The sequence below is a fragment of the Choloepus didactylus genome, chromosome X, assembly GCF_015220235.1.
Source record: "Choloepus didactylus isolate mChoDid1 chromosome X, mChoDid1.pri, whole genome shotgun sequence".
NCBI lineage: Eukaryota > Metazoa > Chordata > Mammalia > Pilosa > Megalonychidae > Choloepus > Choloepus didactylus.
Genome location: NC_051334.1, coordinates 73,953,698 through 73,978,424, shown reverse-complemented (window position 1 = coordinate 73,978,424; position 24,727 = coordinate 73,953,698). Strand labels below are relative to the sequence as shown.

Sequence of the window (24,727 nt, the reverse complement as noted above, 5' to 3'; positions counted from 1 at the left end):
GTCCAACACTGGAAAGATCTCTAATTCTTATTTATTAGACAATACAACTGAAGAGAAAGTTCTTGGGTTGAGGGCCATCTCTTCCACTAGCTGGTCCTAATTTTGGTGTCTAACATAGCATAAAAAAAGTTGGATTCTCTTTTTCCTAATAGTATGAAGGAACAGTTTAAAGAAGGTTGAAAAGCTGGGAAAGTCTGCTGCAGGTTCCAAGACTGCTGAACAGAATGAATTGAAAAGAATGAGTACAAAGTAGAATGTAAAGAGGGGAAGAGGATGTGATGTCAGGTTGGGGCCAGATTATAAAAGCTTGATATAGGACTCTTCTTCCTAGGCTATGGGAGGTCTAAATAGAAAAGTGATACAATTAGAACAAGATTTGGGGGAAGATTATTCTGGGAGTGTTCAGAAGAATGGAGGTCAGAGGGAGAGATAAGAGAGACCAGTACAGTGCTCATACAGACAATAACTTCAAAGGTCTGACATAGTATGGGGACAATGAGAACAGAAAGATAGGACAAGAATCAAGAAATACGTTGTAGCTAGAAAAGACAAAATTTGACATCTGTTTGGATGTAGGATGGGAGAGGATCAAAGGCAACTTCTGAGTTTGTTGCCTGGGAGACCAGGAAAGCATAGGACGATATTGGCGATAATCGAGAATGGCCATCGTGTCCTCAAAATAAGTTCTCTCTTCTCCAGGCTAAATACTGTTACTTCCTTCAACCGTTTTTCATCTAACATGGTTTCCAGACACCTTCCCCCTCAAAACTCCTTTCCCCTTAGTGTCCAGAATTTGTGATGATGTCATTTCCTTTACTAAACTATAAGCTCCTTAATGTTGCTTTTGTTTCATTCCCAGAGTTTAGCATGGAGATCTGCACCGTTGTTGATTCAAACTTCTACTGAATGTGCTGAATATAGTTATCTGACAGGACAAACCTGGACCATGTAATTCTCCTTCTATCCACCCCCAAAGTGCTAAAAACTGACCAAAAAACCACAAACCGCTTCTGCAAAATGCTGACATGTCAGAGGTTTTGAGATATAGTTAGTAAGCTAATAAAGCATCAAAGGAGACTGAAATTGCAATATTCACTAATACAAACTGGACACACACCCAAGCCTCCGAATCCATCTTCCCTCTATGACTTTGCTCTCAAATCCATCTACCTTCTTAATGACCGATTTTCTGCTGAGAATAAAAAATGACATCTGTCATTAACCTAGAAAAGCTGAAAGGTGCCCAGGGTCTCAACCTACAGGAAATGTATTTGGTCCTATTTGATTATGGATAGGAAAATGTTGCAGAGACAGAAAACAAAGGGTAACAACAAAGGGCACTTATTCTGGATGCGGTATAGCCTACCAATGATTTCAATGAAGATATAAAAGGGAAGAACTACAAACTAAAATAAAAGCCATACCTATCAAATTTGAAAATGACAAAGCTGGGGAGACCACTGGATGACAGACCTCAGACACACAGAAGTTGTGACAGGTAGAAACAATGGGGAGACGCAGATAAAAATAAGAAAGAGAAATGTAACTTGCTGACCTCGAGTCCCCACACAAGTACTGAGTTGGGAAGACATGGCTGAATAACAGCTCGTTTTAGTTGGCCATAAACTTGCAAGAAGTCAACCAGTACCTAAAAAGCTCATTCGTTCTTATGGAAGTGCAGGTGTTCAAATCTCAGACTCATGCAGCCCTCATTTACCACTGTTGAACTGCCCTGAGCTCAAAGGAACCGCCAATTGTGACAAATTACAGAACTATGGCGGAAATGAAGTTACAACCTCAGAAGAGAGTCATAGAATTTGATGAGCGTGAGTTATATTTTAGGTTTCTATAGTACTTTTGGAGTGCAAATCCTCATGATATGTCTGAACTACAATAATCTGTCCTAACACTATGGCTCATGTTTTCAATAGAAATGGACTGAGCTGAAAGTAAAATAAGTCCATCAAGAAGATACCTGTTATTCTGGAGAAAAGCATATGAATTTCTGAATATCACAATATTTCTAGGAATCACAAATTTATCTCTATAAAATAATTACGAAACCTATTACTTGGGTTAGTTTCTAATTATGGGGCCCACTATTTAAAGAATCCAACACCTCTAAGACTAGACAGTTTCCAAGGCCCCTTCTAATTTGATGTTATGGCTAAATCAGTGAAGTCCATTAAGGAATCAAATCTGGAACTGCTCTAATTTAATTTTTTAATACAATCTAGAAGAGGGAGATCTTTACATTTGCAAATAACACTAAGCTCCTTGGGTCAAAAAATGCCAAATCGATGGGCAGAAATTGCAAAGAAAATGTCTTAAGGCTATGTGAGAGGGCAGAAAAGTGGCAAACAGGCCTCAGTATGGGCAAGTATTGCTTGGGGGGAAATAATTTCCACTCTACTTTTAGAACTATGGGCTTGGAACTTTGACTAACCCAAAACAGAAACCTGGGTATCACTGTTCTGTTCCTTGCACTGTCCCAGTGTGCTTCCTCAGCCATACATAAAACATAGCCAGGGTTTGGGAGAGCAACCTGAAGGATACTGGCAGTGGAACATAAAACAAGGCATGCCAGATCAGCACTCCATAAAATATTCCAGTTTATCCCCATTGGCAGGATGTTTTTGTCCCCCAAAGACCTTAGTGAGGATGTAGGGATAACTACTGGATGAAAGTGCTATACCATAAAAAGGTTTCATTACATTCAGGCACCTGGTCTGAAATGAGAACAATGAAAAACACCTTGATCTCACATCAAGCTTAGAAAAAGCATTCATAAGATCTTGCCATTAGTCCTTCTCTCCTATTCCGGATCACCCAAGCAGATCAGGGTAAAAGCTTCAAATAGGACCTTTTTGCTATTTCAGGGGAATTTCATAATATTCAAATGCCAGATTAACAAAAAGCCTTTGGCTCCTTTAACCCATAAACCAAAGTATATGTAAGAACCACCCCAAGACAAAAACACCTTGTCCAGAAAACACGAGAACAAAGAATTATACCTTTCCCTGCTCTCAAGGTGGTGGGTGCTCTTGTTCACAACAATCTTTTTTCCATTTAACAGAGATATTCAAGAGATGAATGTTTTATTTTATAATAATGGAAATGGCTGAAGTTGTGGAACTGTGACCCATGACATTCCTTGAGATTTGCTCTCTACCTACCTGTGAAATCGCACATTGAAAGTTATCACTGTTATGTATATATGTTAAAGTTCACAATAAAAAAAAGAAAAAAGAATAGTAAAAAAGTAAAAAAAGAAAAAAAAAGATGTTGCAACATAGTGACTGAAACACATATCATCTTTTTTTCCCTAAGTTAATTATTTACTTTCTGCACAATTTTTTTATTCATAATTTTGTGGTTTCTTTCCTAAAAGATGGACCCTTAAATTCTATCAGCCTCAGATCCCCTGGATCTGCCCCTGCCCAATGCACAGTCACCTTGCTAAGTGGCTGTAGATCTGAGGAAGGATGGGGGGAGGAGCTGCAGGAGCCTCTTCAAAGGGACCTGGCCTGTCTCTTACACCAGAGGCCCTGGGTCTTAACACTGGCTTAGGTCTGAGACCTGGGTAAGAGGTTGGAAACACACATCTTATAGTTAAGCTTGCTAACTTGAGTTAATGTAACTGATTTCTGTGTTTTACCAGATGAAAAAGAGTCTAGATTCAAGTGTTCTTTTAGGCAAAGTTTCTGTGGAAGGAACCCAGAAAATCTGACCTAAAGAAAGATGCCGCTGGTTTATATTTGTCAAACCGCCTGTGGTCATTTTTCAGTAACTGATAATTCCAGAGTAAAATATTACTGGTTGGCCCTTCAAGAACCGGCGTGGGGATTGGGATTGGGGGTGGGAGTGGGGCCCTTGCACTACAAGATATTAAAATGTTTTACAAAGCTACAATTAACAGTGCCATCTGATGCAGGAATAGACAAACTGATCACAGAACAGCATAAGAAACCCCCAATTCAAATGTTGTGTACGTGTGTAAAAGAATTTTATTCATAATTAAGATGGCAGTTCAAAACAGCAAGGCTATGTATGAGAGAAAGAAACAGACAAGAATGATATGGCAAATATAGCAAAACATTAAAAGCTGATGGATCTGGGTATCTGGGGGGAAGTATATTGGAGTTCTGTGCATGGGGTTTGTATTATTTTTGCAACTGTCCTGTAAATATGAAATAATTTCAAGATTAAAAGTTAAAAAACAGCAGGAAAATGATGGATTACTCAATAAATGGTACTGAGGTTAATTCATCAAATATTTGGAGCATAAATTAAAATAGGACCCTACCTTACATCATAAATAAACTCCAGGCTGGTTAAAGCCTTAAATGTAAAAATGAAAACATTAAATAACTAGAAGAAAACACAGGTGGGCATTTATTTGCTCTCAGGGAAGGGAAGGCCCTTCCAAAGATACAGGCAGAGGCAAAATACACAAAAGAAAAGACTGACAGATATGAATACATAAAAACAAATCATCTGCACTTCAAAATAAAATAAAGTGGAAAAGCAAACTATATGACAAAGAATTAAAATTCATTAATATAAATATATTAAAGCTTTTACAAATCAGTAAGAACTGATGAACACACCCCAATTCAGAAATGGAGAAAGGGTATGAACAGGCGATCCACACAGAAAGAATGATCAATAAACACAAGCAAAAAATCATTCAATCCTAGTATTAACAAAAGAAATACAAATTAAAAATAACATTTTTACCTATCAAGTGTGTGGAGATTTTTTAAAAATAATAACTCCATGTTAGTGAGGGTCTTGAAATAGACACTCTTACATGTCAGTGGTGTTGGAGGCCAATACAGAAATACGTATCAAAAGAACCAAACGTGTTTGTACCCTTTGACCCAATAATTTCCCTTCAAGGAATTTGTCCTGAGGAAGTAATCATAGATTTGCTAAAACTTTTGAACAAGGATATCCATCAAAGTATTATTTATAAGATAAAAAAACTGGAAACCACCTAAATGCTTACCAAGAAGGCAACAGGTAAACAAATTATGGCACACATGATGAAATGTTATTTAGCTATTAAAAACCATTTTTTCAAAGAATATATAATGACCTAGAAAATATTCAAGACATAATCTTAAGAGAAAGGATATAAAATTGTTTAAATACTATGATCTCATTCTTGAAAGAGACTCATATGTATTATGATATATAAAATATAAATATGTAAAAGTTTAGAAGTCATAAAATAGAGGTTATCACTGGAGGTGGCATTACAGGTGATTTTCATTTCCTTCACTTCGTATTTTTTGGTATTTTCCAATTTTCTACAAATTTAATTCTTTTATAGCCAAGAAAAAAATAAATATAATTGGGATGGAGGAGACGGGCTGAATAGGACAGACCCAAGAACAAAGCCAGAACTCCCACATACTAGAAACTCCCATCCACCCTACCTGTGGCTCATTAATCACTTTCCTTCGGGACAGAACATTCAACCAATTCCAGACAAATCCACTTAAAGTTATTCTCACCCAACCATCCTATCCAAAAGTGGACCAAAGAAGCCTCATCAATGCCTCACTGAAATCTTTAAATAGTCCAAATCTACCAGTCCAGTCACCCTGTCCATCAAGAAAATTAGGTCAGTCTGACATGTTTGATCTTCGTGAACCAACACTGGTTCCTACTGCTCACCACTTCTTTTCCCAAGTGTTTACAAAACACCTCTTAATAACGTATTCTGGAATTTAACCTAAGATTTGCAAAATTCTCTTTCTCCTTGAAAATCTAAAGGATGTGTACCCAGGTCCCTAATGTACATATTTGTAAAAAATCTGTTAAATTTTCTTTGGTCTATTCAAGTCTTACATCATGTAATTTCATCAAGTAGAAAAATCCCAAAATCCCTAGAACCTTTGTTTTTTTAAGATATCTAAATTTAGTGAAAAGCCAACAAAGGTCCATTTCAAGAGGCTGAAAGGAAAGAAGAGGGGAAGATAAGACCTTATTAAAGCAAGACTGCAATTAGCCCAAGACTGTGTGATTTAATTAGAGTCTAGATTCAAAAGAGGAACTTGTGAATTGAATTCACAACTCACTCATGCTTATGCAACACAGAATTTGAGTTAGAAGAAACATTAGAGATCATTTTGCACAGTTTGCTCACTTCACAGATCAGAAGATTAAGGTCCAAAGAAGTTGACTGGTACCAGATCATTCAGCTACTTAAAGATAGTCCAGACAGAACTCTGGCTTCTCCTCCAAGATGATCCCCATAGGATTTAACATTATATGCATATTCGCCACATAAAGGGAGAAAAATCAGCAACAGCATTTAAAAAAAAAATTCAGTGACAATGGTGGGCCCAAATTGTTCTACTTATTCTATTTTCCTATTAAAACAATTACCCTCATAGAATATAAGACTAAAGCTTTAAACAAAGCAACAGAATAATTATCGGGGTCAGTATTTCAGCAAGCAACACATTAAATGTAGAAGCAATCCTATAAAGCTATAATAAGAATTAATTCATTCTCATTACTATATTTTATTCTATCATTCTACCCCATCAAAAGAACTGATGTTTTACAGACACCAGAGCTCCTAGGATTTTGCCCCAAACTATCTAACAAGGGCAAGAAGGCACCTGTCTAGCTAGGTTCTGAATGTTTTGCCAAATCCAGTTACCATGTCCTTGGGCTACATGGAATATGGAAAAACCTAGGGTGTGCGCACATGCGTGCATGCGCACACACACACACCCGTATATGAAATTCAGCTCCGGGGGTGGGGGGAGCAAAACTGGAAAGAAAGCTTAATTTTTTTTCCTATTCTAAGTTTACAAAAAAGGATGAGCCTAAAGGGTATAGCCGTTTGGGGGAAAAGTGTAGCAAGTCCACAAAATGTTAAATTTTGAGTTACCTTATGACCCAGCAATTCCAAGAGAAATGAGAAATGAGAAAAATACATTCACACAAAAAATTTGTACACAAATATACACGGTAGCATGATTCATGATAGCCAAAAGATGGAAACAACCCAAATGTCCTTCAATGTGTGAGTGGATAAACAAAGTGTGATATATCCATACAATGTAATATTTGGCAAAAAGATGGAATGAAGTGCTGATTCATGCTACAACATGGATGAACCTTGAAAACATCATGCTAAGTAAAAGAAGCCAGTCTCAAAAGACAACATATTGTGTGATTCCATTTATCTAAACTGGCCAGAACAAGCAAATTTATAAAAACAGAAAGTAAAATTAGTGGTTGCCTAGGGCTGGTGGGGGGTGGGGGTGGAGAGGGGAATAGGGAGTGACTACTAATGGGTACAGGGTTTCTTTTTGAAGTGATGAAAATGTTTTAAAATGGATTCTGGTGACAGGTGCCCAACTGTGAACATTCTGAAAACCAGTGAATTGTACACTTTAAATGGGTGAATTTCACAGTATGTGAATTATATCTCAATAAAGCTGTTCATTTTTTTTTTACATGCTATCATTTTTATCAGGTCAGCATTCCTAACTGAACTTATCTACACCCAAGCTTGAAACCCCTCCAGCACACATGATAAGAGTGAGAGGTAGTTGGCTCCGGGTCCCTTCTAAATCACCTGAGTAATAAATAACATAGCTAGCTTGCTCTGGTCTCAGGTCAGTTTGGAAACAGGGTGAGAATCAAATCAGGGGAATGAGCAAAGCAAAAACGAATGGTAAACAATGAGCAAATGAAAAGATGCTCCACATCATTAGCCATCAGGGAAATGCAAATGAAGACCACAATGAGATACGACTTCACACCCACTGGGATGGCTAGAATCAAAAAGATAGGTATTAAATCCACAACTTCTCTAGCAAAAAAAAATTAAAAATAAAAAAAGATATCAACCAGTGTTGTCGAGGATAAAGAGAAAATGGAACCTTCATACAGTGCTGGTGGGAATGTAAAATGGTGTAGCCCCTTTGGCAAACAGTCTGGCCATTCTTCCAGTTTAAACATAAGCATTACCATATGATCCAGCCATTCCACCCCTTGGTCTATATATTGAAAACAGATGTCTACACAAAGACTTGTACACCAATGTTCATAAGCAGCATTGTTCATAATAGCCAAAAAGTGGAAACAACCCAATGTCCTGCAATTTGTGAGTAGATAAACAAGATGTGGTCTATCCATACAATGGAATATTATTCCCCCATAAAAAGGAATGAAGTACTGATACATGCTGCAACAAGGATGGACCTTGAAAACATGCTAAATGAAAGAAGTCCGACACAAAAGATCACATGTTGCTATGATTACTACTATGATTTCATTTATATGAAATGTCCAGAATAGGTAAATCCATAGAGACAGGTTAGTGAATTAGCAGTTGCCTAGGGCTGAGATGGATGGAGGAATTAGGTACTAATGGCTAAAGAGTACGGGGTTTCTTTTTAGGATGACAAAATTGTTCTAAAATGGACTGTGGCTGCACAGCTCTGTGAACATTCTAAAAACAACTGAAGTGTACACTTTAAATGAGAGCATTGTATGGCAAGTGAATTATCTCAATAAAGCTGTTATAAAAAATGAATGACAAAACTCAATTTCACTTGAAGAAATGAGAAATGCCTACTTATTGCATTAATATACTTAAGCCTTCACACATTTGCCATCAAGTCAAGCAAATCAACTCCCACCTTTTGACTTCTCCTGGGGTTCCCCCCACAATATTCCCTAGCAGTCTTCCTAAATCCACTTTACTTCTGCAGCAGAGGGGATCTCACTCAGGCTTCTAGCAGCTCCTCTTTCCCCAGGTTACTTCCTCCTTTGGGTCAGGAGTTTGTGGTAATCAGGACTAAAAAGCTGAGATTTGGAGTTGGTTTTACTCCATTTGTTAACAGCTTCCAGCACCTGAAATGTCTCAGAGCCGTATCTTTTGCTGTCTCCAAATGTGTCTGTGTAAGGAGAGGGAGTTCACAGCTTCTCTGCTGTGGTAAGGGGTAGTTGTGGCACGGTGGTAGAAGCCCTGGACCAGAAGTTTTCAGGAAATCTGAATTCAGACTTTGACTCTGACTCCCACTGGCTGTGTGACCTTGAGCAAGTCACTTAACCTCTCTGACTCTCACTTTCCTCATCTGTAAAATGAGAATAATATCACCCATCCCACAGAGCTATCCTGAAGTTTAATGCTTACAGAAGCACCTGGAACAAAGATATTCAATTCGACAAATCATGTGTCAAGCTCCAGACTAGGTGCTGGGGACAAAGATGAATACAATTGCAGGTGCCTTCAAATAGTTTGCAGCACAGAAATGCTTGCTAATTGAATTCATTTTCTTCTTTCCTTACCTTAGACTTCTTTTAGGATGGCAATAGGAGTTTGGGGACTTTAATTCTTTACCTTGGTGTACTTTACCTCTGTGATCTCCAGAGACCATGATGATAAGGTAGCAGCTATGTTTATATGCTTTGCTCTCAAACACGAGGAGGAATAGGGATAGCCGCTTACATGTTATGGGAAAAATTCTCCTTTATACTTTCAAGTTATTGTCAATATTGATGCCCATCTCTTCCAAGTCTCACCTGAAAGTGCTTCCACGGCAAAAGTGCTTATTCAGAACCTTAAATTAAGTTTTGGAAAACTCTCATTCTCTCCCTCTCCCTGTCCCCCTAGCTATCTGGATTTACATTCCAGTTGAAAATACTGGTCACAAAGGATCAGCTCCCACTTTAGCTACCTTAGGGACCGATTTCTGACTCACCTCCTGATTTCTGGATCAGGTTTTACTGTGAAATCTAAAGGGCTTTCCAGAAAAATACTAGCTCAGTTTATAAACAGAGGCTGACATGAAGTGAGGGAGAAAAAAGTAGATGTTCACAAATAAAAATGTTATGATATGAAGCTCATCCTTCCCTTGATGGAGCAATTCCACAAATCACAGAAAAATATTTTTTCGTTTAGAACAGATTGGTAGAGAGCCTTTGCCAAGAGCCAGTTGTTTAAATTTTCAATTTGAATGTTAAGCAGGATTATACATGCCCAATAACATCAGGCTATTTTTAGCTAATAGGTAGGATTGCTGTGTCCACAATGGTTTGGAGCAATCAGGAGTGAAACTATTAAACAGCATCTCTCACCGTGGTACCTCATCATTTAGCACTTCTATTTCTATTTTAATATTTTCCAAAGCTTCATTGTAAAAATACTTGTTAAGCATCCATGCTCGACAGAATACAAAGTTGAAATACAAAGATATGGTTCCTATTCTTCATTATGGTTTGAACCCACTTTAGGCAAACCAGATATATGAAAGAATCTCTAGGTTAGAGCATTCCCACCAAGTTGCCATGCAGCAACCTGGAGATCCGCCCAGGGGAAATACCTTAGAAAGCAACCATCCTAAACCTATCATCTTGCAAAGCTTGTAACCTCCTCCTTCCTTCCCCATTCATGTATTAAAAGGATGAGAGAAGTAATGAAAATGTTTTAAAATTGATTAAGTGATAGATGCACAACTCTGTGAACATATTAAAAGCCACTGAATTGTACACTTTAAAAGGATGAACTGTGCAGTATCCGAATTAAATCTCAATAAAGCCATTTTTTAAAAAAGGAGAAAAAGTTGTTATTACTCTGACAGCTCTAATTATCCAAAGCTACTCTATAAGCTCTCATGCTAAGGAATCTCTAGCTAAAGGTTACACTGGTTTGGCAATGGCACCTCAGTAGCCACTGAGGAGATCACTCCGATACTCCCTCACTCACAAATTTTTCTCTCAGGCTCTTTCCCTAGTCTCTCTTCTGTTATTTCCCCAGTCCCTTTTCCTGTTGCGTCTCCACTCTGTCTTAGGTCTCTCAGGTATTCACAAGAACGGCTTTGTCCTGACTGGACTGGTGGACCTCAGGAGTCAACAGATTGCTGACCCTCCTCGGCAACCTTCCCTTTATGACCTTAGGCGAGTCATGTCCTTGCTCCCAGGTCACTGTTCCAGCCTGCACAATGAGGGGCTGGACTACATGATCCTTTCCAGCTTTCACATTCTATGGCTCTAAGCAAAAAAAAAAAAAAAAAAAAACCACATAAGGAACCCTCACTTGGCCAATAATATGCAAAATCTCTGTCGTTTTAGCCAAAGGACATATATTTGGATTATTCATTTTGTAAATACCACTGTGATGCAATCCTCCAAAGAACAGTACTTAATATATTTATAAAAGGATCACCATGAAGTCTTCATTTTTTAAAATTAGCACTTTATCAAAGAAAACCCAGAGCCCAACCTGGAATGCTTGATAGTCCCTCTGGACCCATCTCCAGGGGTCCATTTTCAAATGGAATAAAAAAAGTTTTTGCATGTTGGGACACTGTTGGATTTACCAAACCAAAGAAAGAAAGAAGACCAGGTTGGCAGAGCCTTAACCACAGTGGTTCAACTAAATCTTAAGAGAAGAAAAGCCTTGTGGAGCAAGTGGTAGAAAGACCTAACATAATGACAGCACCTCAACATACATATAGGATTCTCAGAAATATGCTCAGAGAACAATAAACACTGCAGGAATCCCCTTACCCCAGAAACCTACAGCTTTTTATGCAAACCAGCTGCATTCCACCACCACCCCCAAAAAGTGACAGAAATCTCTAGTCACTAGTTTCCAATACACTACCACCAGACACTCTAAATTCACAGTATTGTTTCCATGTGCCCAACATCAGAGAGCAAAACCGAAAGAAACACATCAGTTTCTCCTACACACGCACGCACACACTCACAAATCTGCAAGAGAAACCATTTCCTTTGCAAAGCCTTATGTTTTCTAAGTTGTGGGCCTGAAATGAATAAATATTGGTTGCTAATAAAAATCAGACGTGTTTGCTTCTCTATGCTGAGAAGCAAATAGCACATGCAGAATTCATAAAAACAATAACCCCAAGGTGTGTTCCTTGTCATGAAGCTGAACACCAAACATGGGGAGAAATGACTCAAAGTATCCATTTGCATCCTCTTTCCCATTACCCAAACCAACAAGCCCTCCTATTTGCTACCTCCCTACACTTCTGTTCCCCATCCAAAAAGCCTCGTGCCAAAAGGTGGCTGTTGGCAGGCCCCTCTCTTCTTGCTTTCCCCCTTGGGCTCTAGGCTTGAGGCACTGATCAAGAGCAAGGGCCGGAAAGCACAAAAGTAGGTATTTTTGATCCTTTTCAGCTTGGCGACAGGGCTCCCCGCCTCTCCTCTTCTTATGGAGGAACCAGGGCACCTGCCAGAGAGGCCCTTTCTTCCACCCTAGTTACCACCCCGCAGGACCTAGGTGTCCAAGGGGGTCTTGGCGCTACAGTCCTCCGGGACAAAATAAGTCGGGAACTGGAGGAAAACCCTGGCGAACAAAGGGGGGAGGGCAAGGAGAGCACCAAGCCAATCTCGGGTGTTCACAGAGGTAGCCAGGTTTGGTGGCAAAACGCGTGAGGGGGGAGGGGGCGGGAAGAGTTAGAAAATTCCTTTGGGGATAGTGATCCGAGAGAGCTGCCGGGGGCGCAGCTGCGGGCAGGAAAGCGGCTGAAGGCAGGACCGAGGCCCTGGGGCAAGAAGGGCGCACACTTCTCGGACGGGCCGAGGTGATGGCCAAGGGGTGAAGGCAGGCCAGGCAGGGCCTGGCCGAGTTAAAGCAGGGCTCTCTCAGCCCCGCGCCAGCGCTCCTCGGGGCCCCGGGAGGGGGGGCCCTCAGGAGGGGCGCGAAAGAAGGCTGCGCGCAGCGCGGGGAGTTAGGGGCGTGCAGCGAAGGGATTCGGGGGGGCGCAGTCTTGGAAAAGAGAAAAGCCAAGAAAAGAACTGTAGGGAGGCTAGGGGGAACTGTGAGGGGGAAGCCTCTTCCCCGTCCGCCCCACCTCACCTGGCGCGGGATCGAAGTCCAGGTCTAGTCCTGAGGAAGCGCAAGCTCTAGACGGCCCCTCCGTCCCGCGCGGGAGACCGTGGACACAAAGCGGGGCGCGCGGGAGGAGGGGGGAGGGAGCGGGAGGGAGAAGGAGGAGGAGACGCCTGAAGCGCACGAAGGGGAAAGGAGGGGCGCCCGGCACCCTCCGTCTGGGTCAGGGGGCGGGGCGTGCGGCTGAAGGCCGCGCCTGTCCAGCCAATGGCCACCCCGCCGGCCAGCTGGCCAGGGCGTGCCTTCCCGCAGCTCACCTCGGCACCTGGGCCTTGGCTGACCCCAGCCAATCGAACGCCTTCATTTGCATAAACGGCCCCGCCCACTAGCCCCCAAGCCTGAGTACTGCTGAGACTACAAAGAAGGCCCCCCGCAGGGGAGGGGGAATCGACTCCTCATCCCCTACTTCCAAAGGCTTTCCAGGCGCGTTTGTGGGTCTTTCACGGTCACTCTGATGGGGGGAGGGGAGTGGGGGATCCTAGAGGTTGGGTCCCAGATCTCGTAGGCCGGACCTCATTACCCTACCCTCCTTCTGTTCCAGGGGACCCAGTTCCATGCCTTCCCCTCTGAGCCCTCCACCTCCCCTCCTCTTTTTCCAGTCTCCCCAATCTCAGTGCTTCCTCCTGGAGGCTGCTGCCCACTGCTGGCCTTCTGCTGCACTGCAGTCCTGATTAGCAGGCGCTGAACACAACCCGATTGATGCTTCCCAGCTGACCAAACCCATCCCAGCCCAGAATGCAAAGGAGAGAGGAAAAGGTTACTGCACTAGGGTAGAAGGGACCTGGTCAAGCGGCTTCATTACCTATCAATGGCAAAAAGCCAACCCTTCATACAAGTCTAACCTCCCCAAACCATCTCTTCCCACCTCCCCTTCTCCTACCTTCAGGTCTGTACTGGGCCACAATGGTGACTGACTGGCCAGCCCGTTTCAGAGCAGCTGCAGCCTGCTCATGAGTTGCATTCCTCAGGTTCACTCCATTCACCTGTACAAAGAGAGGAGCTGTGAGCCACCCCCCAAAGCAAGAAAGGACTCCCCTGTCCTGGCAGTCAGGAGAAGGAGCTGGGTAGCCTATCCCTAAGCCTTTTTGGATGCCTTTTCCAACATCCCATCCTTGCCCCCTAAGAAGAGACCTAAAGGATACAACAGCTCTAACGTAATAATTATCTTTGTGTGGATCAAATGCCAATTAGGGTTAAGAACCAAAAGACAGCCATTTCCTCCTCAAGGATAAGTCTGCTCTTGGTCCCTGTCCCTCACTAAGGTTATCTATAAAGACAAGGTAAGTTTCCCCAGCTCTGAGCCCTTTCCCCAATCTCAAGAAGCATTCCTTGGAGAAAAAGCAAGGTCTCCTCTCTTCCCTTTTAGACTGGCACAGCTCTCATCCTCCCACCTCCCTTTGTCTCCTCACCGATAAGATCCGGTCTCCCCTGCGCAGCTCCCCACTCAGGTCAGCTGGGCCTCCTGCCAGGATGAAGGAGACAAAAATGCCTTCTCCATCCTCTCCTCCTACAATGTTGAAGCCCAGGCCTGTGGAGCCCTTGTGCAGGATGATCTTGCGGGGCTCTCTGGTGGGAAAGGAGAAGAGGGGTCAGGACAAGGTAGATATAAACTCTTTCCTGTGAGGGCCGGCCTGGAACCAAGGCCTCTGTGGGTATGATACCCTATCCCTCCCTTCCTTTCTTGAAAACCGCTTGGCTGCTCTTTCCTGCCAGGTGCCAAGTTTCAGTTCCTCTTCCCTCCCTTCTTCCTCAGGGCTTAGAGTCAACTTCCCAGTGGATAGTCTCCTACCCTGTCTGGTCAACGAACCTCTATCCTGGGCTCTAGACACCCAATCTCAGAGCCTATTCACTGGCCCTCTTCCTCCCCAGATTCCCCTATCCTGCCAACCAGTGTAATGGAACCTGGATCACAAGGAGCGGTATCAGTTAGGAGCAGTGGAATCACCCTGGGGTTGACTGCACTCACCATCCACAAAATTTGTATTCTTACACATGCTTCCTCCATAGTCTCAAAATTCCACCCACCAAACATGACCTCCTCCTTCCCCAACAACATACTTAGTCACCAGCTACCACTATGTACCCTTGCTACGTGATGTGGGAGACAGATAAAGTAATCTCAGGTTCCCCAAAGGAGCTTATGAGCCTAACGAGGGGGCGAGAACACACAAAATAATACAGCTAAAACTAAACATGCCTAAGGAATCCCTCCATAAATGGTCACAGGCACACTGGGCCGCACATGGATATCCACACAACCTGACTCCCAGCACACACTCCTGGCCCACCACCTTCACTTGTAGTAAGCATCTTTTATCTGAGGAGCCCCCAAGTCCTTTCTCTTTCCCAGTCACTGGCGCGGGGCTCCGTCCCTGAGTCCCTGAGTCCTGGATGCTCTTCCTCACGCCCCAGGTCTCCTACCTTGCATCCCCTCCAGGCCGCAGGGAGCGGAGGGGCCAGGCCCACCTCTGCGAAGCCCTCCTCCAGGCCGAGGCTGAGCCCAAGCCCAAGCCCAGGGCCAAGCCGGAGTCTGAGAATTTGCGTGCCCTCTCCATAGCTCCTACGGCTCTGCCCCGTCCGCCTACCCTTCCGGCTCCACTGCAGCCAGCCCGGCAGCCTCCCAGGCCCCACCCCGCAAACCTGTCCCCCAGAATCCCGGCCGGCTGGACCAGTTCCTCCGCGGCAGCCGCTGGAGTGGGGCGGGGCTGTTCCCTGAGAGGCCCCCAGGCCCGCCAGCCTCCGTGCGTCCCGCCGACCCCACGGGCTGACCGGCTTTCTTCTCGACTTTGGGGCGGAAGCGGCAGAGGGGGACTGCAACGATCTCCGAGCACGAAACCCCCGCAGCCCCTCAGCCCCACCCTTTTCCTCCACACTCGGATCCGGGGCCACACGCTCGGCACGCCCCCTTACGGCAGAACGCGTCCCTGCAACTACCTCTGTCCCTCTCAAGAGCCCCAAGGGCCAAGAGAGGGCCTCAGACTCCAAAGCAGGGAGCGATGAGGGACTTAGCCTCTTCTTTGCCATACTCCAAAGAGTCCTGTGGCCCACCAAGAACCGATTCCTCTCGTCCCCCATCCCTGCACAGGATGAATGGTGGGGGAGGCAGGGGTCTTACCTAGTGAAGTCCTCCTCGGCCAGCATGTGCCTGGGGATGGGCGAGTAGCGGGCTGGGGGAACCTGAGGAGCCGCAGGGTAGCTGACCTTGCTCTCCACCGCCCCGAGATAACCCAGACTGGAATTATGGCTTATGTGGTTGTCAGCCAAGGCAGTGAAAGCTGGAATCAGGAAGAGGAGAGAAAAGTTCAGACACCATTCCAGGCGGGGACCCTACCCCCAACGTCCTGCAAGGACTTTCCCCCCCACATCTCACCTCAGGTACAAAAGAGACCAAGGCAAGCCAATTCCATGGGCCTCTCCTCCCCACTCCACCCCCTCCATGGTCCCTCCTCCACACCTCCACAGTCCCTTTCTGAATCCCGGGCTCACTCCTGTGAGTCTTAGAAAGCTGAAGGCAAGGCAGTCTACAAAGAAAGGCATGACTGGAGGTGTGACTAATAATAAGCCCTCACATATCTATAGCTTAATACAGTTTTCAAAGAGCTTTCTCGTCCATGATCTCATTTGATCCTTGCAGCAGTCCTATGAGGAAGGCAGGACATATATCATTAGCTCCTTTTTTTTTTTTTTTGCCAAAGAGGAAACTGAAGACAGGTGAAAGGGACTTGTCCAAGGTCGCCTAGCTCTAAAGGGACAGAGCTGGGATTCAGACCCAGTTCTTTGGGGCACTAGTCTTCTACTCTCTCTCTTAAACAAGGGATCCGAACTTCTTCCCCACCAGAGACCAAGGTCGCAGGGGCTTCAGGCCAGGAACAGAGCTGGATGGGTACGTACTGCTGGCATAGTCTGGGGGTGCGTACATGTCGTTGAGGTGGAGGTTGCCTGGCTTGGCCACCTTCAGATAAACCATATCAGATGTGTTCTTCAGTGAAGCTACAGCTTCCTCATGCCTCACATCCTGCAGATTGGTGTTGTTCACCTAGAAAAGGAGAGATCCTAGGGCTAGCACTTGGGAGAAGAGAGGGCCTTTCCAGGAAACCCTGAGGGGTGCCCTTTTAGAGAAATCCAACAGGGCTCAAACAGAGGTCTGAGTAAAGTCCTACGAGGAGCAGAGAGGCAGGAGGGAGATGGGGGTAGGGCGGGTAAGGGAGCCCCTGCTCTGGAGAGAACTCAGGCCTTGGTGTTTGGGTAAACACAATTGAGATGATGCTCTTGAAATTCCCCATGATGCCTGGTCCCTAAATGAGGTTTAGGTGGAGTGAGAAGGTGCTAGAGCTCCACCTGCCCACCCTACCACTTGGACATTGCAGTGAAGGCCGTCTCACCGCCAGCAACCGGTCCCCGATCTGCAGGCGTCCATCCTTCTGGGCAGCACCTCCCTCGATGATCTTGGTGATGTAGATGCTATTGTCTCCTGGGATGTGCTGGTTGCCAATGCCCCCAGCAATGCTGAAGCCCAGGCCTGAGTGGGAGCCAGCAGGGGGTGGACACAAGGAGAGGTCAGAGAGCCTGGTCATCCCAAACCCAATCTCCCTCTGCCCAGCCAGCCCACCAGCCTCATGGGAGCTTTCCTGGGGATCCCAAGCACTAGGCTGTGATCCTGAGGTCAGCAAGGGTGACACCTGAGGTCAAGAAAGAAGGAAAAAGGGGTAGGATGGGGATCAGGCAAGGAGTCGGGCCATTCCCTTCCATTTCCTACCAGGCCAGCCAGGACCCAGGGGTAAGGGGTTCTGGCCAGAGCAACGGAACCCGGAGGGCCGCACCTTTGGGTCCTTTGAGCAGGTTGACCTCCATGATGGTCTCGGGTGGGGGCTGTCGCCTCCGTACCACCAACCGCACCACAGGACCCGCCTCCTTCAGCGCCTCCACAGCCCGGCTGTGCACCACCTCCGACACGTCCACCTCATTCACCCGCAGCACACAGTCATTCACCCTGTGGGGGAAGCCCGAGAGGCACGACACTGCACCACAGCCCCTCCACCCCCTCTCCCACCTTCTCCCCATTCCCTCCCCTCCCCTCCTCCTCCATCCTTTCTCCCACCCCTCACCCCTCGCACCTCTCCCTCTCTCCTTCAGGTCTCTGATGGAAGGGTCATCCTGCCAGGCCAGCCCTCTTCCCCTCAGCTCCATCCTGCCCCTGCCACCCCAATCCTGTTTCCAGGCCACCTCACCCCAGCCTCCCATCCATGGCAGCTGCTCCACCGGGGATGATCTTGGTGATAAAGATGCCAGGGTCATCGGGGACATGGGGGTTGTCAATGCCACCTGCGATACTGAAGCCCAGGCCAGAGTTGCCCTGCCAAAGTGCAGTTTGTTCACTCAGAGGGCACAAAGGAGGGTTCCCGGCACCCCACCTCCCCCTACCTCCCAAGGCAGGTTCCCCAGGCCTTGGAAGGGACCATGGTGGGCAGGGGTCCCAGTCATCAGAAACCTGGCAGCTTCCCAGCCTGTGCAGGCCATTCTAGCATGGAGGCCTTAGCAAACCCCATCCCCTCCCCAATTCCCCAGGCCTCCCTCAGCGAGCAAGGTCAATTAATATTTGTTAGTCTGTTGATTGATTGATGCAGTGTTGCAACCTCTGAGGGCGGCTGTTTCCCCATCCTCTCAAAGCAAGTCCCTCCATGAGTCTTGACACGGAGGCTCAGGACCCTCCCCTCTCCCGGCTTGTGTCCACCTCTTCCCTCTCATCCCCTCCCACTGGCAGACTCACCCGCTCAAGTACTATCTCCTCATACTTGAACATGCCATCGCTGCCATTCACCTAGGGGACAAAGGCAGTTCCCTAAGTGCCTCTGCTCTCCCAGCCATCTGTCCCCTGGTCAGCCTGCCTTCCACCTCACCCCTCTCCCCACAGAGCAATAGAGCCTGAGTCCACCCCAGGGGACTTCTTGGCCACAGATGGGAACAGCCTGACCCCCGAGGGGGCCACCCCCCTCCCCTGGCTACCAGCTGGGTCAGGCCAAACCCAGCTGCTCATTGAGCCCAGATCAATTGTCTCAGACTGAGCCGGCCAGTGGTGCACTCACCGAGAGGCTGGGCTCCAGGGCCTCGGGGTTCACTAGGAGGGGTGCAGGGCTGGCCTGAGAGGGATGGCAGAGATGGAGCATGGCAGGCGAACCATGCCACTCCCAGCATCCATAGCAGGCACCCAGTGACCTCGACAGGGATCCCCTTCCCCTTCTGAACCAGAGCTCTCTCTGACTTGGGGATCATAGACTCCCACAACACTAGAGCTGGGAAGGGCAGCAGACACCATCTGGTCCAACCCTCGTTGAGTTACAGATGGGGTCACTGAGGCCCAGAGAGGACATGGGATGTGCCTGAAGGCACATTGGAAGCTAGTGGCAGAGCAGGGGCTAGAACCTGGATCTCCAGGTACTCATTTGATTAAAGCAAGCCACCGAGGCCACTGGTATTTTGATCACTTATCCCCTCCCTGCAAAAGAGCTCATGGGCAAGAGGAGTTTCCCCTTCAAAGCACCTCCTGAACCCTCACTGTACACTTCTTTCTGTGTCCCCAGGAACCCAACTCCTCACATGGGCAGAAGGAACAAATGTCCTAAGCCATTTTCTACCAAAGAGCTTTTGATACTGAACCCTTCATGTTCCCCAGCAGAAAGGGCCAGGGTGGGATCCAGGCAGGAATCAGAGGCAAAGACAGGAGTGAGACAGGAGCAGAGTGGACAAGATTCCCCATGAGGTGGAAGCTGATGACATATGGGCTGATTGGCAGCAGAGCCCGTGGCCTTCAACATGTAGTAGCCATGGGGGGAGACGCAAGGGAAGGGGTTAGAAACACAGGGTTGGTCTTACCAATCCACAGTGGTGGCCTTCCAGATAGGACATGCATGTGGCCATTTGTCAAGTGAAAATATGATGCTGGACAGACAAGCAGCACCTGCTCCCTGGCTCCCACTCTCATCCTCAAGCATGGAGGGGGCATGAGCAGCCAGCCCTCTGGCCTCTCTCCCCAGGTATCCAGGCACCCCCTCCCCTCATTTTTCTCTGGCTGCGTTGGGTCTTTTGTGCCTCCTGGCCACCTCCTCAAGAAGAGAAGAGCTGGAAACAGTAGATGGGGGCTCCTCCGCATGCCCCACTCTGCCTCCTCCCCTGCCCAACCTCCACTCCACGCAGCTTTGGCTTCAAGAAGCAGAGAGGAGGAGAGAGGGAGTGGGCTGGCTAGTCATGCCTCCACCCTCTCTGGGCCTGGCCCCAGGACTTTACACCCTGCAGCCCTGGGAGTTGGTGGGAGGACTCCAGCTGTAAGCCCTGTCCTGGTGACTGATCCCAGGAGGAAGAACCGAAAGCCCTTCAGAGCCCCATGACCAACGCAGACACACAGGCAGATGGACACACAGGCAAAAGGACCCCCCTGCAGGTCTTGTATATATCTGGTGTACAGTGTGTGCCCATATGTGCCAAGCCATGCCTCAAGCCCAGCTGAGCAGGGCCTCAGAGATGCCCACTACCCCCAGCCCCCTCTTGCCCCCCTCCTCCCACTTAGGGCCCTTGCTCCCAGGACCAGGAACCATTTAGGGATCAGCCCTGGCAAAGAAACCTCGATCAATTGGCCCAGCCCTGGGACTGGCACCTGTCCCTGAGCTGAGCCAGGCAAGTGTGAGAGGGTGTTTGCAAGAGGAGGGCCCCAGGGCAGAAGGAGAGGGGGATTTGCTGGAGAGGGCAAGAGGCTGAGGCAAAGGATGCAGAAAGTGCCGACTGAAAAGCCAAGACTCCTCTCCCCAGGAAGTCCCCACCTTTGCTTCTGAGCGAGAGCACATCTTATCCCCAGAGGAGGACAGAGGGCAGCCAGAACGTTCATCAGCCTGGGGCAAATAGCACCTGCCCTCGACAGCAAAGCCTCCTCCTCCTCTCTCCCCACACTGGGGGCTGCAGAGCAGGATAACCAGACAGGCCTTCCGCCATGCATGCCAGGGACCTGGCTTTGCCAGCCCAGCCTCCATTTTGCTGCTTCTCCCACAGATGCTCCTTCCATTTTCTAAGCTGGCAGTTTAGGCTGGAAGTGGAAGCCGGAGTTGTGCCCGGCACCCAGGGGGCTCCCAAACTGTGCCAAGTCAGGGCTGGGGGGACAAGTTCTCCCACATCCAGGGGTATTCAAAGGGGACATGCCCCACTGGGGCCAGTCCCTGCACCAGGGCAGCCTCCCCTTGCCTGGTTCCAGGCACCATGCCTGCTCTGGATCGAGGAAGCTTGCTTCAGGCTCCCTCCCCTCACCCCCCCCCCCCCAGCGGGCACACACACACACACACACACACACACACACTTCAGAGCTGCTTGGACAAAAGACTCCGTCCTTCGTCCTTCTCAGCAGCCTCTCGGCCTCGCTTGGGACGTGTCTCTCGCCTCCTCCCCCTCCCCTCCTTTGCCTGTCAAGCGCTTCTCACCAGGGACACCACACGCGCACGCGCGCGCACACACACACACACACACACACACACAGCCACCCGCATGCACACACTTGCAGCCACATGCTCACACACATATACATGTAGCCACACACACAGGCAAATACAGCTATCCTTACAGTCTTATCTACAGAGACACCTCCACATCCAGAGAGACATCCCCACATGTCCGTGTGCACATTCACACACAAAGGGACTGGGACAGAAAGAGACTCATGGCATCGAGGAATGAAGATCAGCAAGCCAGGCACATGGTCTTTCTCTACATAGCTTCACAGGAGCTCCACTGCCTTCCCCCACACACCCCAACATGCGTACATACACACACATATGTACCCCCTACGCAGAGCACTGTGCCCCCTCCTCCCCTCCTGTTGAGACACACCACGCACAGCCCCCGCAGAACCTCCCGCCCCCTGCCAGACAGAGAGACACTGACAAACCCCCGCAAGGAGACAAACCCAATTCCCCCACACAGGAAAATGTGCCCCTCCGCCATACCTCCACCCCCTGACACACACACTCCTCCCAGTCCTCTCCAAATGGAGACCCCCAAACAGATAGACACAAGGAACCACACGTTTCCAACCGCTGCTCTTGGCTCAGCTGCAATGCTAGGGCTCAGGGTCCACGGGCTTGGAGCCCCAGCTCCCCCTGCTGCAACCCCAGGCCTCTAGGCCCCCATTCCTCAGCCCTCCTGGGTTGCTCCTCCGGTTCTCCACCCCTCCTCCCTAGTCCCCCCCCATCCCCCGCTGGTCCATACCTGCTCATACCAGTCCCGGTTGGTGCAGGTGCACTCCGGCCACCAGCTGGGGCCGCTGCCGTTGAGTTTGGGGGTGCTCTTGCCCGGGACTGGCTTAGGGGGGACTGGCCCCACATCCCGACCGGTGGGGATGAGCTTGGCCTTGGTGCGGGGGGTGGGGGTGGCCCCCGCCTGCGAGGGCAGGGTCTGCGAGCTGTAGCCCCCATAACCAGCGCCGGCCCCATTGCCGCCACCTGGCCCGTAGGGGTCGGGTACCTGCCAGTCCCCGTAGCCGGGAGGTTCGAGGCGCCGCAGGGCGGCCAGGCGGGTCACCTCGTAGCACTCGGGGCACTTACAGCAGTGCTGGTGCTTGTGCATGGCACTGCCCCCCGCGGCTCGGACCCCCCAGCCCACGCCGGTTTCCACGCCGCCGCCGCCGCCGCCGCCGCCGGGCTCCCGGGCACACTCGCACTGCTCGGACCAGGAAGGGGGGGGCACCCGTGGGGGCGCCCGGGCGGAGCGGGGCCTGGGGCCGGGGGGGCGTCCCGGGGCCTCTGCCCCCACGCTGCCCCGCACCCACGACTCCCCCTCCAGCACTGGCGGTTCCGTGTCGCCCGTCGTGGTTCCTGGGCCGAGGCCCAGCGGCGAAGAAGAAGCGGGAGCCCGGGCAGAGGCTGGGTGCTGCGAGGACCGCTTCTGCTCTGGTCCCCAGGATGGATCTGAGTGGAGTCAAGAGCATCTCTCCCCGGCTCCCTTCTCAGTTGATTCCAGCCAATCAGGGCGCAGAGTCAGGCAGCGGCAGCGGCGGCAGCAGCGGCAGGAATGCTAAACAGCCGCTCCTTAAAGGAACAGAGGCAGTGCCGCCCCCAGGCTCAGCTCCATCTCCCCGATCTCGCCGGCACCCCCGACTCTGGGGTGGGGGCAAGGGGGCTTAGGCCACGGGAGGGCTTAGCTCCCAATCTCCTGCCCCCATATTCCCCCCATTTTGGCCCGTCCTCTGCCCGCTTCTCCCCACCCCACTTCCGAAAAGGAGTTGCAGGGAAGATGCTCAATGGGTCTCCGGGCTTGCTCTGAGCTGGGGCCACCAGAAGTAAAGATTTGAGGCAGCAGAAGGCACCCAAGGGATGACCTATGGGACGACTCTATGGGAGACCAAGGAAGAGGGCAGCATATGAAGCTGGCTCTCCTACCGGGGCCTCCGCTTCAGGACCATTGTTCTATCAACCTCTAGGCCTGGAAATAACCTCGACCTCACACTTGACCTTCTTTCATCACCAATCAGGGACTCAGCCCCAGAACAGGGAGGAAAGGAAAACTCTAAGCGCGCGCACACACAAAACACACACACACACACACACACACACACACACACACACACGCTTGGTTAAAATGGGGAAAAGAGCTTCAGGATGCCGGGAGGAGAGAGTCCAAGACACACACACACACACACACACACACACACACACGCTTGGTTAAAATGGGGAAAAGAGCTTCAGGATGCCGGGAGGAGAGAGTCCAAGACACACACACACACACACACACACACACACACGCTTGGTTAAAATGGGGAAAAGAGCTTCAGGATGCCGGGAGGAGAGAGTCCAAGACACACACACACACACACACACACACACACACACACACACACGCACGCTTGGTTAAAATGGGGAAAAGAGCTTCAGGATGCCGGGAGGAGAGAGTCCAAGACAGGGGAATAATAAGAAGAGATCTGAAGTGGGAGAAACCATTCCATGGGTCTGGAGAAGTACTTGGGAAAAGCTGTCCAAGGGCATTGCCTCAGCCTCTCCTGGGGGAGATAGGATGTTGGGGGATGGAGGAAGGATGACATGCTGGGAAGACTTTACCTTTTTGATGTTCTTGTTTTGTTCTTAACTACCAAATAATGAGTCTTTACAAAGTCCTAAGTGCTTTGCATGCAAACAGAAACCCCACTAAGGTGGTACTATTATTATTTTAATTTCACCAATGGGAAATTGAGGCTCAGAGAGGCTAACACTGCTAGGTGATATAGCTAGGAAGTGATAGAATCAGGATTCAAATCCTGGCCATTTGACTCCCAAGTCCATGAAGAACTTGAATCTCAGTTCAATTCAACAAGCATTCATTGAGCAAAACCTGCTCTGTGCAAGACCTTACCTAGGTAATAGGGCTACAAAGGTCCACTTATTAATTCAACAAACATTTATTGAGCACTTACTATGTACCAGATGCTGTTCTAGGATCCAGGGATAGAGCAGCAAACAGAACAAAACAACATAATCTCTGCCCTTGTGAAGCTTACATTCTAGTGAGGGGAGGCAGACAAAAACAAGCACAATAAATAAGTGAATTATATAGTATATATGCTGGTAAAGTGCCATAAAAAAAAAATAGAGCAGAGTAAGGGAGGATTGAAAGTGCTGGGGGAGGACACTGGGTTGTGATATTTTTCTTCCAACTTCTTTACAACATTTTAATATGAAAAATTTCAAGCATACAGAAAAGTTAAAAGAATTTTACAGTAATCTCATATTTACCCAACACTTAGATTACACAACTGACATTTTACTATACTCAATTTATCACATATCTGTCCTCCACATATCC

The 24,727-nt window shown here is 48.2% G+C and overlaps 1 protein-coding gene across 9 annotated transcripts in view; it reads right to left on the bottom strand.

Annotated features, from left to right (window-relative positions):
• Positions 1-22,795, bottom strand: part of DLG3 (discs large MAGUK scaffold protein 3) — a 50,744-nt gene extending 27,949 nt beyond the window's left edge. For 4 of the 9 annotated variants that reach the window (XM_037821450.1, XM_037821449.1, XM_037821453.1 and 1 more), the window contains exons 1-9: positions 22,142-22,567; positions 18,666-18,716; positions 18,127-18,251; positions 17,719-17,888; positions 17,281-17,417; positions 16,790-16,934; positions 16,014-16,173; positions 14,308-14,464; positions 13,779-13,881 (exon numbers count right to left, since the gene is read on the bottom strand). In XM_037821450.1, coding sequence (XP_037677378.1) covers positions 13,779-13,881; positions 14,308-14,464; positions 16,014-16,173; positions 16,790-16,934; positions 17,281-17,417; positions 17,719-17,888; positions 18,127-18,251; positions 18,666-18,716; positions 22,142-22,498 — 1,405 coding nt within the window. In that variant the 5' untranslated portion in view covers positions 22,499-22,567. Of the gene's footprint in view, positions 1-12,865; positions 13,070-13,778; positions 13,882-14,307; positions 14,465-15,319; positions 15,454-15,538; positions 15,660-16,013; positions 16,174-16,789; positions 16,935-17,280; positions 17,418-17,718; positions 17,889-18,126; positions 18,252-18,665; positions 18,717-22,141 lie in introns of those variants that run through there. The other 5 variants (XM_037821455.1, XM_037821454.1, XM_037821458.1 and 2 more) reach the window with 5 other exon arrangements.
• Between the last annotated feature and the right edge of the window lie 1,932 nt (positions 22,796-24,727).